The sequence below is a fragment of the Carassius gibelio genome, chromosome A3 (genome assembly GCF_023724105.1).
Source record: "Carassius gibelio isolate Cgi1373 ecotype wild population from Czech Republic chromosome A3, carGib1.2-hapl.c, whole genome shotgun sequence".
Lineage (NCBI taxonomy): Eukaryota > Metazoa > Chordata > Actinopteri > Cypriniformes > Cyprinidae > Carassius > Carassius gibelio.
In genome coordinates this window covers 20816326-20831002 of record NC_068373.1, presented here as the reverse complement: position 1 = coordinate 20831002, position 14677 = coordinate 20816326, and the positions used below count along the sequence as shown (strand labels likewise).

At 36.8% G+C, this 14677-nt stretch overlaps 1 protein-coding gene across 1 annotated transcript; it reads right to left on the bottom strand.

Annotated features, from left to right (window-relative positions):
* Positions 1-1029: 1029 nt before the first annotated feature.
* LOC127951794 (prostasin-like) lies at positions 1030-5683 on the bottom strand. The gene is made up of 10 exons (XM_052549838.1): positions 5561-5683; positions 5088-5108; positions 4823-4985; positions 4470-4738; positions 3345-3487; positions 3014-3236; positions 2751-2880; positions 2415-2659; positions 2216-2316; positions 1030-2057 (listed from the first exon to the last, which is right to left on the bottom strand). Exons 1-10 carry the CDS (start codon positions 5610-5612, stop codon positions 1785-1787), a joined length of 1620 nt encoding a protein of 539 aa, XP_052405798.1. The 5' UTR covers positions 5613-5683; the 3' UTR covers positions 1030-1784.
* Between the last annotated feature and the right edge of the window lie 8994 nt (positions 5684-14677).

Below are 14677 nucleotides of genomic sequence, written 5' to 3'. Positions count from 1 at the left end.
GGCCCGTGATTGGCTGTTCGCCAGTGATGTCACACATTCATGTGCACGCGCTTCACAAACTCAGGATCAAAGCTCAAAAAGAGTTTGATACCCCAGCACCACCTCACGACACTACTGTGCAGACTCTTGCTCCAAACCGTCTCTCTTTCACACACACAGCATGCACACACACTCACACACACACACAACAAGCAAAACTCTTTAATTGAACGGTCAATAGCAAATACTTAAACTAAAAACAAATACGTACAGTAGCTAATTCAGAAGCGCCAGATTGTCGTAGCAAAGTCAGAATGACCTCCTCTCCTAGGTTCACAAAACAGTCATCCATAAAATGCGTTGCTGTTCTGTTGTAGGTTATCTTAAAAATTCCTAATGCCTCTACTTTCGGAAGGCCAAATAAAGTGCTTTAGCTTTCACCTAGATACACACAGCATCTCCGTGACATGACTACTTCAACACTAACTGTGGTTACTGAAACCACGTCTTCTTTCTTAGCATGAACATTTGAGGGGGATTACGCAAATATTTCCACATAATGATGTAGACATGTGGGGTGTGTTTGAATGAGACGTTTTAGGAGGGCATGGATTGGATTAAGAAAAAAAACAAAAAATAAACAAAAAATAAAAATATTCAGTTAGACAGTCTGTCATACACTCAGAATGTTTTTTTTTTTTTTTTTTATCTTTAAGGGTAGTGTAAGAATCCACCCGACAGCCCAAAAAGCGGAATCCAGCGGCCTGGTCGAAGGTTTAATGTGCATTTATTCTTTTTACTTGCGCTTCTGAATTTATCAGGAATTAGTTTGAGTTTTAGTCTAGCTCCGTGTTCAATCTGACTCCAATTTCACGTGATCATTAAATTTGGGTAATATTTCTATCAAAAGATGATCACAGATATTGGTTGTGTAATAATTGAAATATTTGAAAAGAAGAGAATATTCATAAGAGATCAGAATAAATCAAATACAACAATTTATTATCAGTCAGGTAAATATGTATTATGCCAATTAGTCAATTCAACGATATCAAATTAAAACAACACATCAAATTCTCAAAGATAATTCTAGGAGTAAAAGACCCGACTTCAGGAAAATACATAGTATAGCTACAGAATCACCCAGCAATATTTTTATCACTCCCCTTATATACCCAAATAAGAAAAACAAAGAAATCTTCAAATCAGTTGTAAAAAACATAAAGACCCTTTGGCTTGTTAGGTTCTCATGTCCCCAGTGTCACACCTGGCTTAGAGATAAACACACCCCTTCCTCAGAACACAATTCTACAAAGGCTTTCAATATTTCTCACAATACAAGTGACTGTGTGATTGGTAAAATGGTCTCAGTTTCACAGTAGAGACAATAAAACAATATATTCACAAGATATAACATGGCATTTGGATATTATTGTTTTTGGGGGAGAAGAGTGAGAGTCAGAGGCAGGGAGGGGAGAGGAGAGGGAGGAAGGGGTCGGTGTTGTTTGCTCTCTTTGAAGATTTCTTCTCCAGATCTGTTTTATTGTTTTATGGTTTTGTGTGCGGCATGGCATCTGTTACATGTGAGTTCCCTGAGTTTAATGGCTTCACATGGAATTAATTTCATAAGGAAATATGTTCACTCCTTTCACTATGTCTAATACTAGAGCAAATAATCAGAATCAGAATCAGAATGAGCTTTATTGCCAGGTATGTTTACACATACGAGGAATTTGTTTTCGTGACAGAATAGCCTATAATGTACTGCATATGTTTATTCATTGATCAAGTGACAGATGGCCTCTTCAGTAAAAGGCCTGGAGGAGGGCTGGGAGAGAGAGCAGGAGGATGTAGGTGAGAGAGAGGGGCGAGAATGACTCAGCCCCACCCAGAATAGATGGGACGTTGTAGAGAGTGTTAGTCAGGAAGAAGGAGAAGGGAGAGATCTGGATGAAGACTGTGCTGTTGATCTGTGCTGTGGAGTTTGGGCTTGTCTGACTGTCTGGGGAAATGGACAGAATACCAGTCTGAACCCACATGCCGTCCCATCTACACAGCAGAGGACTGCCGTCATCATCCTAAATGAGAGTGTGCCAGAAAGACTGTTACAAACGTCATGCTAAACATACAGCGGTACATTTCTAGGAAGCAGCAAAATTGTAGTGTAACTCGAATCTGTTTCAGTTTGAGAAACCAAATGACAAGCCTGAAGGACTGAAAAAGACTCTGCAAATACCTGCTGAACGTTCAAACGCTCTGTGCAGATGTTGATGCCTGTGTTGCCTGAAAGATCGCAGTTTACAATGGTGGTCTGGAATTCCCGAAAAGGTAGAAATGCTTATGATGGAAGAAAAACAGATTAGAAACAAACAAACTTTAGATGTCATTAAATGTATTGACAAAGAAAGTCTGAACAAATTGTTATATAAACTCACACATAACTTCTGCTGGGCTCCAACCAATTACTGAACATTGAGTACCAGGGCCAAAGCTTGGACCAAACATGTCAACCACTAAATTTCCAACTTGATTAAATGGATAAGACAGTTGCAGGAGTGCTACACCATTGCCTAAAACATCGTCAAAAAAGACATTTGTCACATCAGCTTGCACTGTGATGCTGGAGCAGTCCCACTGGACAACGTTGAGGATGACTGCCAATCCATTCATATCAGTTAATCTGAAAAATGAGATGCTGAATGTGAGGGCACAAGTTGTCAGTATTTCAGTAACTGATTTCATATAAAATTATGTTTTCCTTAAATTATTACCTGGCAACGCAGCTAGCAGAGGTCATGACGAATTGGTCAGAGACCAAAGTTCCTACACACATCCGTTTATTGTTATAAGTTACACTGGCCATCCATGGCCATGAACCTGCAGAACCTCCACACAATGTCGCTGGAGAGAAAAGCGAGACGGGAGGAGAGGTCAATGTAAATGGCAGCTAAAGGGAAGTGTAAGGAAGCTGTAAGACCATTTCAATGATGGACAATTTCATTTTGCTTTGTCATAGTGATATTAAGATACATACGCTGAGTAGGACAAGTCTCATTGTTAACAGGAGTAGTGGAGTTAAAACGGATGAAACCCGTATTATTCAAGCCAACATGCTGACTGATCCAGTTCTGGTACTTAGACACTCTGGCGTATACGCCAGGAAAATTAGGCAGAGCACAACCCTGACCGAAACTCACAACGCCAGCCTGGATCCAATTAGAGCCCTGTTTAATGGCCAGTGGTCCTCCCGAGTCACCCTGTACAGTTAAAGAGAATATATATATATATATATATATATATATATATATACAATAAAACAATATATATTAGTATGTATAAAATGTTATTATTGTATTAAAAAGTACCTGACAAGAATCTTTTCCACCTTCCAATGGTCCAGCGCACATCATGTTGTCTGTTATTGATCCTTTATAAAGGCAGTTACATTTACTGTTTCCAACTACGGGAACATCCACCTCCTGTAGGATTTGAGGTGAAGGAAGGGATTCTGCGAAAGGCAGAGATTTGATTACTATACTGATCTTTATAATTTAAAAAAAGAATCCAAAACATTTATTTTTTTAAAACTGTGTAGCTTTTACTTCCATTTTCAATTTGAACTAAATAAAAATGAAATAAATGTTATATTATTTCGGGTAACTATTTTATTTAAAGTAATACAATTAGCTTTAGTTGAATATAATAACTCTGCCATGGATTCTCAGCAAATGTCTCATAAGAGTAATAATAATGTTTGGGAGATCATATGCTTATGTGTTACAACTTTAACAAAACCCAAATCTTTTAAATTCTGGATGTAAAAAAAAAAAATATATATATATTTTTGTCTTGAATAAAATCAGTGGATAAACATGCATTTAAACTATGTTAACATATTTCAAAAACAAAAAACTTACTACAAATTACTAAAACTTCTAAAAATAACAACTAATTTAATAGAATAATAAAAACTACAAAAATTATTCAATTATACAAAAATAACACTGATTTAAACAATTAATGTGGTTTCATTAAATGCATCTGATGTTTACAAATATTTCAGGTGTGCAATAGGGCTTGGCAATCTCCAGTGTTTTAATTTGCAGTACGTGTCCACTGGTGTGGTGCTGAGTAGACATTACCAATACATTCTTGTCAATACAAATCTATATGGCACAAATGGTAACAGTATGATAGTAATACTATGATATTCCAATTCCCAAAGTCAACTATTGTTTAAATTTGCAAAAGAGGAATTAATTAAATTTGGCGAATTGATAAGTATTTATTAGTATTTGGAAATTTTTGCCAGGAAGTTGACACAGAGATGGGAATAGGAGTGCTGCTCACTAGGTCAAATATATATGATGTTTTTACCTGGCCATAAAAGCAACCTTAAAAAATGTATGATGTATATTTTATAGACATGCCCCGATTTAGATTTCAAGTGTCTGGCACCAGGTGGCAAGCATAAAAATGTAGCTTCTTACCGCCTGAATTAACATGTCCCCAACCTGTGACCCACATCGTGTCACTGTTGAATGTGCTTCCCTCTGCCGCCAGACAGACTGGTTGGATGTAATTACTGAAGGACACAGGTGAGGAGAGACGCAGCAGAGCCATGTCATTGTCATTAAGAAGGTGGTTGTATTCTGGATGAAGTATGATTTGAGAGACGTTTCTGGACAACTCGTGTTGATTGAATAGTTCTTGACTCTGCCGACCCAGATACACGGTATAGGCTGAAAGACTGGAACTGCTTTAAAAGAGAACAATGACCAAGTTCACAGTCATATCCATCAAGGTGAAGGGAACATGTTGTTAAAGGTGTTTATGTGAGTACCTTTGAAAGCAGTGAGCTGCTGACAGAACCCAATCACTGTTGATGAGTGATCCACCACAGAAATGTCTCCCATACTGGTGAAGGCTGGCTTGCCATGGCCAAGCGCCGGCAGACGCATTCGTTCCCCCCACAATTTTTGTATTGAGAGGTGCACTGCCACATGCTTTTAACAAGGGACGGAAAGGATCATTACACTGACAATCTCAGAAAAAGGTTAAGATGTTACTCAGTAAAGTTTATGATCTAGTAATGAAAGGATATTTACCTAAAGATTGGCAGTCACACCCTGGAGGAGATGTCACAAGATCAAATTAAAAAAAAAAGACTACTCATATTTACCAAATCCATCAAGTAGCTGGGGTACATGTGAGAGTCATTATCTTATTATTATCTACCTACTTATCTTTGTAATCTCATATGCAATAAAAATACTGTAATGTCCAATAAAATAAAAAAATACCTATTTGAGAAAACCTTTCTCCAGAATAATTTAGAAATTGGCACAATTAATGTATTTTAAGCACCACATGAAATTAATTTTAGCATCTGGTCTATAATTATAGCATCTACAGATACACAGATCATAAAAGTAATAATAAATATAAATAATAGAATTGGTAAAAAAAAAATAGTACTACATTGTGTTTTTGTATTGTTTTTTTAATTATTTTAATTAATTTTGTCAGAAGCAAGTAACAGATTTTATAAAGAACAAGATATAAAGATGAAGGCATTTACCTTTGGTCAGGACATTGATCACAAAAACGAAACTTAGTGTCCAGAACATCATCTTTCTGATTGAACTGCTGACTCTGAACTTATATATATCCCCTAGATCCTGATTCCTGCCATAAACACACCTCTGCAGATTTTTCCACTGAAGCCTGAGTTGCCCTGGTCACACCTACAATGGAGATGACAAAAAAATGTAAAATATTCAGACAAAGATTCTTTTTTACATATTAAATGGACAAACTTGATTGCCAGCATGAAGTAACTATTTGAACTTTACATACTGTAAAGGGCATTTTGACTCTAGGCTACATTTATGTTTTATGTATTTGCTTCAGAACTTAATAACTAAACAAAATTAACTCTGACTTTATATAATTTCGAAGTTTTAACTTTAGATCAATATTTTAAATAATGTAGTTTGTTTCTCTCAGTTTCGTATAGCTTTCTAATCACAATATTGATATTAATGTACACTACTATAGTACATTAAAGTGCCCCATTATGGACTTTTGAAAATTAACTTTCATGCAGTGTGTTACACAGCTCTAACTGAATGAAAACATCCTGCAAAAGTTTAAATCTAACAGTTCACCGTGTATAAAGTTATTGTCTTTCAAAAACCAGAGTTGAGTCTGTTTCAATCTGTTTCAAGTTGATGTCAACATGAAATATAAGCATATTTATGTCTGCCCATTCGTTGTGCACACAGACTCAGCAAAACTTGAAAAACACCCCACTATGGAAGCCTTAGGAACTTTTCATCGAACAATTACGATTTTTTTTTTCTCAGAATTGTGTGATATAAATTCAATTGTGAAATTTGCGTGATATAAAGTCAAAATTTGTGTTATATAGTTGCAAGTTATAGTCAGAATTGCAAGATATAAACTTGCAATTGTGAGAAAAAAGCAAGTTTATATCTCACAGTTCTGAATTTGTTTCTCAAAATTGTGTGTTATAATGTCAGAATAGCAAAATATGAAATATGAAAATTATTGTGAGATAAAATGTCGCAATTATCTTGTTTTATTTTTCATTCAGTGGTGTAAATGGGCTACTGCATACCCCTCCCTCAAACATCAGATTCCTGTGGAGAAGACACTGTGCATGGAGATGGAACACTTCATGTGCATTTTGGTCTTGCGGACTTACAATGGCTTTGTTTCTCACTGAACAAAATGTTTGGGAGTCGTTGAGCAAAAAAGGGAAAACAATAAATGCATATTATAAGACCTTGCACGCATGTCAACCTGTTGTGAGGGACTCCCAAAACCAAAATATGATCCTTTCATAACTTCATTAAAGAGGAGCACTTTAATATATCAAGTGCAAAAATACACTATGAAAATGACATGGCTTTGAATTAGTTCCTATTGATATTAACAAATCTTTATGTTCACATATTTGTTTGACAATTAAACTGGTTTTGCAAGTTTTCAAGCAGCATAAAACTATGCAGCATCACAATAGGAGTTTCCAGTGTTGTTTCAATCTGTTTTTAAAAGATTGTAACATCTGACCTTTGAATGTACAAGTGTACAAAAGTGCAATGCTGAAAAAGACAAGTGAAGTGAATCTTTCATGCCATCAAAAATGTTTCTTAGGTAACAATGATTCAATGTCAGCTATACATAATAACCTTTAAGAGTATATTTCATATATTATTGTTATATTATGCATATTTGTCTTCTTTTAAACCCACATATGACATAATATTTTATTTATTACTCTAGGGAAGGCTTCCTTAGTGCTTTAAGTTTTAGTTTATATTTTCAGTCACTTATGAAGTTTCAAGTGTTAAGCATTTAGTTTTTTTTTTCATTCAAACTTTTATTTTATTTATTAGGATCATAGGATCATGGTCACCTGCAGGTCAGAGTTAATCAGGCCTGTATAACAGCACTGGCACCCTGGAAGAGCTCTCACTGGATGGAACAGGGTGTAACCATGGGAATGGTTTGAATAAGGATGGTTGTCACAACAGATGCCTCCAACAAATGTTGGGGAGCACTGTTCGAAGGCATACCGACTTTTGGCCACTGGTCAAAATGGAGAAAGGCTTCCACATCAACTGTATGTCCAAATTATCAAGGAGAAATGTTCCCTCAAAGGAGTGGATGCTCCATCCGCAGATGATTCAGAGGGTCTGGGAGATCTTTGGCAAGGCCAATGTAGACCTATTCACCTTAGAAGACAACTTTCCCTCCCCAATTTATTACTCAAAGACCAAGGACTTGTTTGCCCACGATTGGCCCAACTTCATTCTTTATGCATTTCATCCAATCACCCTGACCCCCAAAGTTATTCAAGGCAATCAGGGAACAAAAACGCAAGGTTTTACTGGTGGCCCCTATCGGGATGAACCAGCTGTGGCTATCAGAGCTGTCTCAGCTGTTGATAGTGGCCCCTGGACCATTCCACTGAGGCGGGATCTCCCCTCTCAAGCGAACAGGACTGATCTAGGCCTGATCTATGGGGCCTACACCACTGGCCACTTGATAGTAGCCTTCGAGACTCCTAGGATGAGCCTTAAACATAATTTTGGATGCTAGAGCCCCATCTACTTCCACTACACCCTCAAATGGTCACATTTTTCTGCTTGGTGTCTAAACCATGGCTTAGACCTTCCTACTTACAATACGTCAGAGGTGTTATAATTCTGGATAAGGGATTATCCCCATTCACTTTCAAAGTCTATGTGGCGACTATAGAGGCCTCTCATGACCCTATTGAAGGCCAATCGGTGGGCAGAAACAGCACGGTTATCCCCTTCTTAAGGGGTGCCAGTAGGTTGAATCCACCTCATTCCTTAACCGTCCCTTCATGGGATCTGCCTGCTGTGCTCCTTTTGAGCCGCTACAGTCTACCAACATTCAGTTACTGTTGCTGAAGACTGCTCTACTTCTGGCAATAGCATCAGTAAAGTGAACAGGGGACCTGCAGGTGCTCTCCATTAGTCCTGCCTCACTGGAATTCAGTCAAACGACTCTAAGGTCATCTTGAAATGAAGGCATGGTTACATACCAAAGGTAATCTTCATTCAATTCAGAGCACATGTCATTACACTCTTTGCGCCTCCTCTCTCTGAATAGGACAGAGAGTTATCCCTGCTCTGCCCTGTCAGAGCTCTAAGAATTTATACTGTGCATTCTACCCCTTATAGGCAGTTGGAACAACTCTTTGTCAACTTTGGTAACCACACCAAATGTCATCCGTTCACGAAGCAAAGACTCTCTAGATGGACAGTTGACACCATTTACTAGCATACTTTTCCTTGGACCTTCGATGTCCAATCAGTGTATGGGCCCATTCTACCAGAGGCATCGCCTTGTTTTGGGCATTGTCCAGTGGTGTGTCCATCGGGGATATCTTGCAGGCCAGGATCCAATCCGCTTGATGAGACATACACTGTGTTACACAAACAGATCTGACAGTGAGCCCTTAACCATATTGCTCAAGCTCTCTGGCATTGGTTTACCTGTCAGCTCTCAACCCCCTGAGTGCCGAAGTTGCTGGAGTACTCTGGAACGATTGACCAGGCTGGGTGTGACCTCAAGAAGCTCAGCCCATCTTAGCCTTGGTTTGTTGTTAGCTTCTCTATGGGCATTGTTGCTTATGGAAGTTATGACACTTATAGTACTCCAGCCTTAGAGTATTTTCATCCCCCACGTGCTCCAGGTTATGTTTATGTATTTATTTGTTTATCTTCCTGTTCCTGTAATTTTAGTTCATTAGTTTCTCCCTGTGTCTCATTATTAGCATTCAGGACCGCTGCTGGCCAAATAGGTGCCCTAAGCAGGCTTCTCCAGCCACGTTCTCCCTTGTCCGTTCCACTCTGCTACGTGCTTTGCCTTAATTTGGACTAATAAAGACTGTCGATATGAATCCCTTATGTCTCCTTGCTTCTTTCTACATAACAGCAGCTGCAACTAATCGTGACATTATATAGCTGTATTTTAAAGGGGTCATGTGATGTTCCTAGAAAGAACATTATTTGGTGTATTTGGTGTAATGAAATGTGTTTATGCGGTTTAAGGTAAAAAAATAATAATACATTATTTTCAACATACTGCATATTGTTGTTTCTCCTCTGTGCACAACCTTTCTGAAACGAGTAATTTTTTACAGAGCTCATCAGTCTGAAAAGCGTGGTGTGCTCTGATGGCCAGCTATCCAGTGCATTGTGATTAGCCAAATTCCTCAAGCTAGTGACGGAAACTTTACACCCCTTGCCATACTGTGATGCGTGTTCTGGTCAGAACACTATGTGACAAGACAAAAACATCTATTTGTGTTAAACTGTTCTGGAATAGTGTTGTAAATACAGCTTAACCACTGATTTGTAGATTTGTGTCCTCTTTTGGAAGGCCAAACAAAATATTTTCACTTTCAAAATTAAACATATGTCTCCACAACATGGTGGAAAACTTGAAATTGCTTCATATAACCCCTTTAAAATAAAACATTTACTCTTGTCTCCATGACAAAATGCATTTTTTTGCTGTTTTGCTTTATGCGTGTTAAAGTGCAAGTAATTTAAAAAAGATACATATCAGAGCAATCATCTCTGTCTCTGTGAAACTGCACCTTACACAAAAATCTTGATTTGTTTCATGTTTTTGTTTTGGAATCATGATAAGATTATCAAATATCATGGTTCTGTAAAACAAAAGAAAAAAACCTTCAGGCATGCTAGACAAACAAGTTACAAATTTTACAGAAATGAATTTGTCAAAACACAAGAAAATCTCCTCACATTATCTTTAGCAAATATTTAATATGTCTTTGATTTGAAAATGTATTAATATTGCATGTTTTTGATTTTTAAATCCTGGCGAACTGGTAATTATTTATTTAAAATGTTATTATATTATATAATTAATTGAATAAATAAAACAATTATTTATTTAATATAATTGTTTATATATCACTTAAGAATATTAAGGAAAATCAATCAACTTTTTTTCTAGGTCATGCAGTTTATACTGAGCTTATTTTCCATCCCTTAATTCTAAATCTAACCATCAGACAAAAGTTTAGCATTTTGAGGTATTCACTGAGATCCTGAAAAAGCACCTAAAGCTTTATTCTGTACCATTGCCTGTTTAAATACAGAACATGCACATCGACTAATAGAAGATGCATATATGTGAAATGTTTTAGTACAGTGGATGGTATACTGTACATGTCACATGTTGGCTTGTTAGATGAAGCTGATAATGGAACTGGGTGAGGAGGAAAAATAGAAAGTTATGCCTTTTATGTTTGATTCACCCACACTAAACATGCAGTGTCTAACCTGGCATGATACTGGGTTAAAGCTCTATTGCAGGCATGGGCAGCAGTAGTGTTTTACCCTAAAAGTACCAAAGCACCCGAACAAGCAGATCTGGGTTTACAAATGGTTGTCCATTACTGATTCCAAATTAAATGACAAAAATTGTTGTTAGTAACTTAATCCAATCCATAACAGATTTGAGATAATATAATCAGACTACTGTTTGATTACTTTTGACCGAACTCATTTATCAGATTGATTTAAATAGGAAAACCTTTACCATATTGACATAATAATGCAAAGAAAAAGACAGTATATTCCATTTGCAGTTATTGAACGCATGAAGTGCATTAAACATGGTGAATCCCTCTATATCATAGGTCTTCAATCCTGCTCCGGGGGACCCACTGACTGTCCTGCAAAGTTTATTTCCAACCTGCTTCAGCACACCTGTCCTGTGACTTTGCAAGTGATCCTGAAGACCTTGATTATCTGGTTCAGGTGTGTTTGATTAGGAATGGGGCTGATCTCTGCAGGACAGTTGGTCCCCAGGAGAAGGGTTGAAGACATACACTATGCTCTATATCTTTAAGCCCAACCTAATTAAATGATCAATCTTTTTAAATTGTTTGAGGATCAAATTATGTCAACAGTATGTGGTATAATTTAAGAAACTCATTAACCATTGCTTCCAAAACATTTTCTGTTTTAATGTTGTTGCTTGTTCATTTTTACATTTTGTGTATGTGCTACAAATTCTTTTGACTTTGTCTCTTGCTCAAATACTTATATGTTTATAACTGAATGTGACCATTTCAGTCGAGAACACTTAGGCGGGGACGTTCACTCAAAAACAAAACTTCTTTCTTTATATATTTACCATTCCATTCCAATCACTGTCTATTGAGCATCAATGCAATTCCACCCTCTTCTTTTTATTGATACTGAAACCACTGTAGCTCACATTAGGCTGATAGCTTGACACCATTTCCCTGCTGGTAGATGTTGTAACTACACCATCTGGTGTACACTGCTTGCATTGCTGGGCATTCATGTGTATTTTGACTTTTAATTTATTTATTTGGAGGGTTTATATTGTAAAAGTGTGATTACTGCCATGGTTCCCTGGAGAAAATACTGCAGATTTTAGTATACTTGGGGATCTAGCAGAGCAACTGCATTTCTGTTGAACAGGAATGCTAACAGGCAGCTTTATCCAGATATTTCATAACTTGTTAATTATAACATCTGAAATTGCAGCTACTTTGCTGCACAACCAGAGGTCACCATTGGATTGTTTATTATTTATTTTATTTTATTTATTGATTTTTAAATATACACACTCCACTCAGTGAATAAAGCTAAACTTATATTTCTACTCTTCTTTTTCAATGCATTTCCAAATTGCAGTTATGACAAATTAGTTATATGGTCAATCATCTCTGTTTTCATGATGCTAAAATAATGAAGCATAATCATATTGCATTTTAGACATTTTAATACGGCCATACTCTTTTGCTGATTGCTGCTAATTAATGTACAGTCAGATGATCATTAAAATCAAATTAGACAATCAAAATAAATTCAAGCATATATTTAGCTACAGTATATTTAGCTTTTGTTCTGGCATATTTTGCAGACCCATTTAAGCTTTAGGTTTTATTAAATGTCTGTTTGTTAAAGGGGTGGTTCATTGTAATTTCACTTTTCATATTATGACCCTTTTTACAATATGTAATATAAGTATGTGGTGTCCCCACAGTGTTTCTGTTAAGTTTCTGCTCAAAATACTCCACAGATTTATTATGTTATATAGAAAATGATTATTTTAATTAATGAGTGGAAGCAGAAACATGTTGTGTTTCGGGACTGTGTCTTTAAATGCAAATGAGCTGCTGCTCACAGCCCCCTTTTGCAGAATAGATCTGTGTCATTATAGCTTGGACCTCAGTAATCATTCTCAAATGTCATGATCAGCGGAGCAGTCATTAAGTGGGACAAGGGAGGTCACGTACGAGACAAATAAATTAGGCCCTATAAACGGGACGCCCCAGTTAATACGGGACAGTTGAAGTAAATAAACAACAAAATATACAAATTATCCCCCGAGGGGAAAAACAGGCAGGCCAGGACAGGTCACGGCACAGCAAGGCAATGGGAACAAAATAAATATACAACAAATACTCTCAGACATAAGTGAAACAGCACAGGACTGCAGACACCAGGAGAATAAATAGGGAAACAAATGAGGAGTGTAACAAGGGAGACACAGGTGGAGCAACTGAAACAATAAATATGTAACAAGACAGGTGGGGTCAGACAATAGACAGGAGAGCACATGGCACCAAGAAACACAGTGAGTGACTTTTGAACCATGACAGTTACTTCACAATAACAGCCTCTCAGATGATCAATCACTTCTTTTTTTTTGTTTTTTTTTGGAGCATTGATGGGACACCTTCATTATCAAGTCATGTCAACGTAAAGACAAAGTATTGCATAGAAATGTCTGTATTATACTGCGTATACAAATTTCATAAATTAATCTACATTGTGATTCTTCTTAAAATTACACTGCAAATGTTACAGCATCATAATGCCTAAATTATAAAGCTAATTTAATCTAATTTCTGGTTATTGCTTAGTATTAATATTGTTATTCAGACTCAATCCATCAGGTAAGAGGTACTTTTGTTTTCCATATTTTATAAACACTGCAGTGTTATTATATCATACCACATAATGATGAAAATATATTTTATTATATTATTTTTTTTCAGAACTCCTCTCTCACTATGGCACCCGTCTGGTGACCAAGGTCATCGTGTCATTGTTCAATATGCTTCCTGCTGCCAGACAGACCAGTTTATATTTACCGAAACTGCTTACCAAAATTAGTTGTAGTGTGATTGACATACAAAAAAAAAAAATTCTAAACATTCAGTTGGCACACCCTGGACAAAATGAGACCAGATCATTTAATAGTCATAACGTTGAAGGGAAAGTAGGTATCATTCTATGGATACTAAAAGATGAAAGCTTTTACATTAGGTTGAGTGACCGCGTGCAGTATGTGTATATATATTTTATATTAAAGTCATGAGAGAGAGAGACAGACAGAGACAGAGACAGAGACAGAGACATTCAGATTTTAGTAAATGAACAGTGGTGCTCTACCATCAACAAAATCATCATCATAAACATGATAAAACATAATGAAATTAAAGGACATTATATATTATATATTTAATACACCCATCTCCACCTGGGGACCTTCTTCACAATCAGTGGAGACAAGGACAGGCCCTTGCCAATGAATTCTGGCTCAGATGGAAAAGGGAGTACACCAACCCTCCACAGTCGCAGAAAGTGGAATGAGGTACTTCTATAAAATAAGGGATGCCTTTCACTATAGCATCCCTTCTGGTGACCAAGGTCATCGTGTCATTGTTGAATGTGCTTTCTGCTGCTGCCAGACAGACCGGTTTGATATATTTACTGAAACTGCTTACCAAGAGTGATTGACATTCACAAGAACAAAAACTATATCTCAACATTCAGTCACAGAGTCACACCCTGGACGAAGTGAGACTAGATCATTTTAATAGCCATACCACTTAAGGGACAGTAGGTATCATTCTATGGACACTAAATGAACAGTTTACAGCTTGGTGTGTTTGCATCAACAAAATCATCATAAACATAATATAACATAATAAGATTATTTGACATTATTTATTTATTACACATTTTAAACAACTTGTCAGATAAATCTGTCACTTACATTATCTGTTCCACATTATTTGACTGGATTTTGCAGAAAGAACAAGGCTTAAGCATTG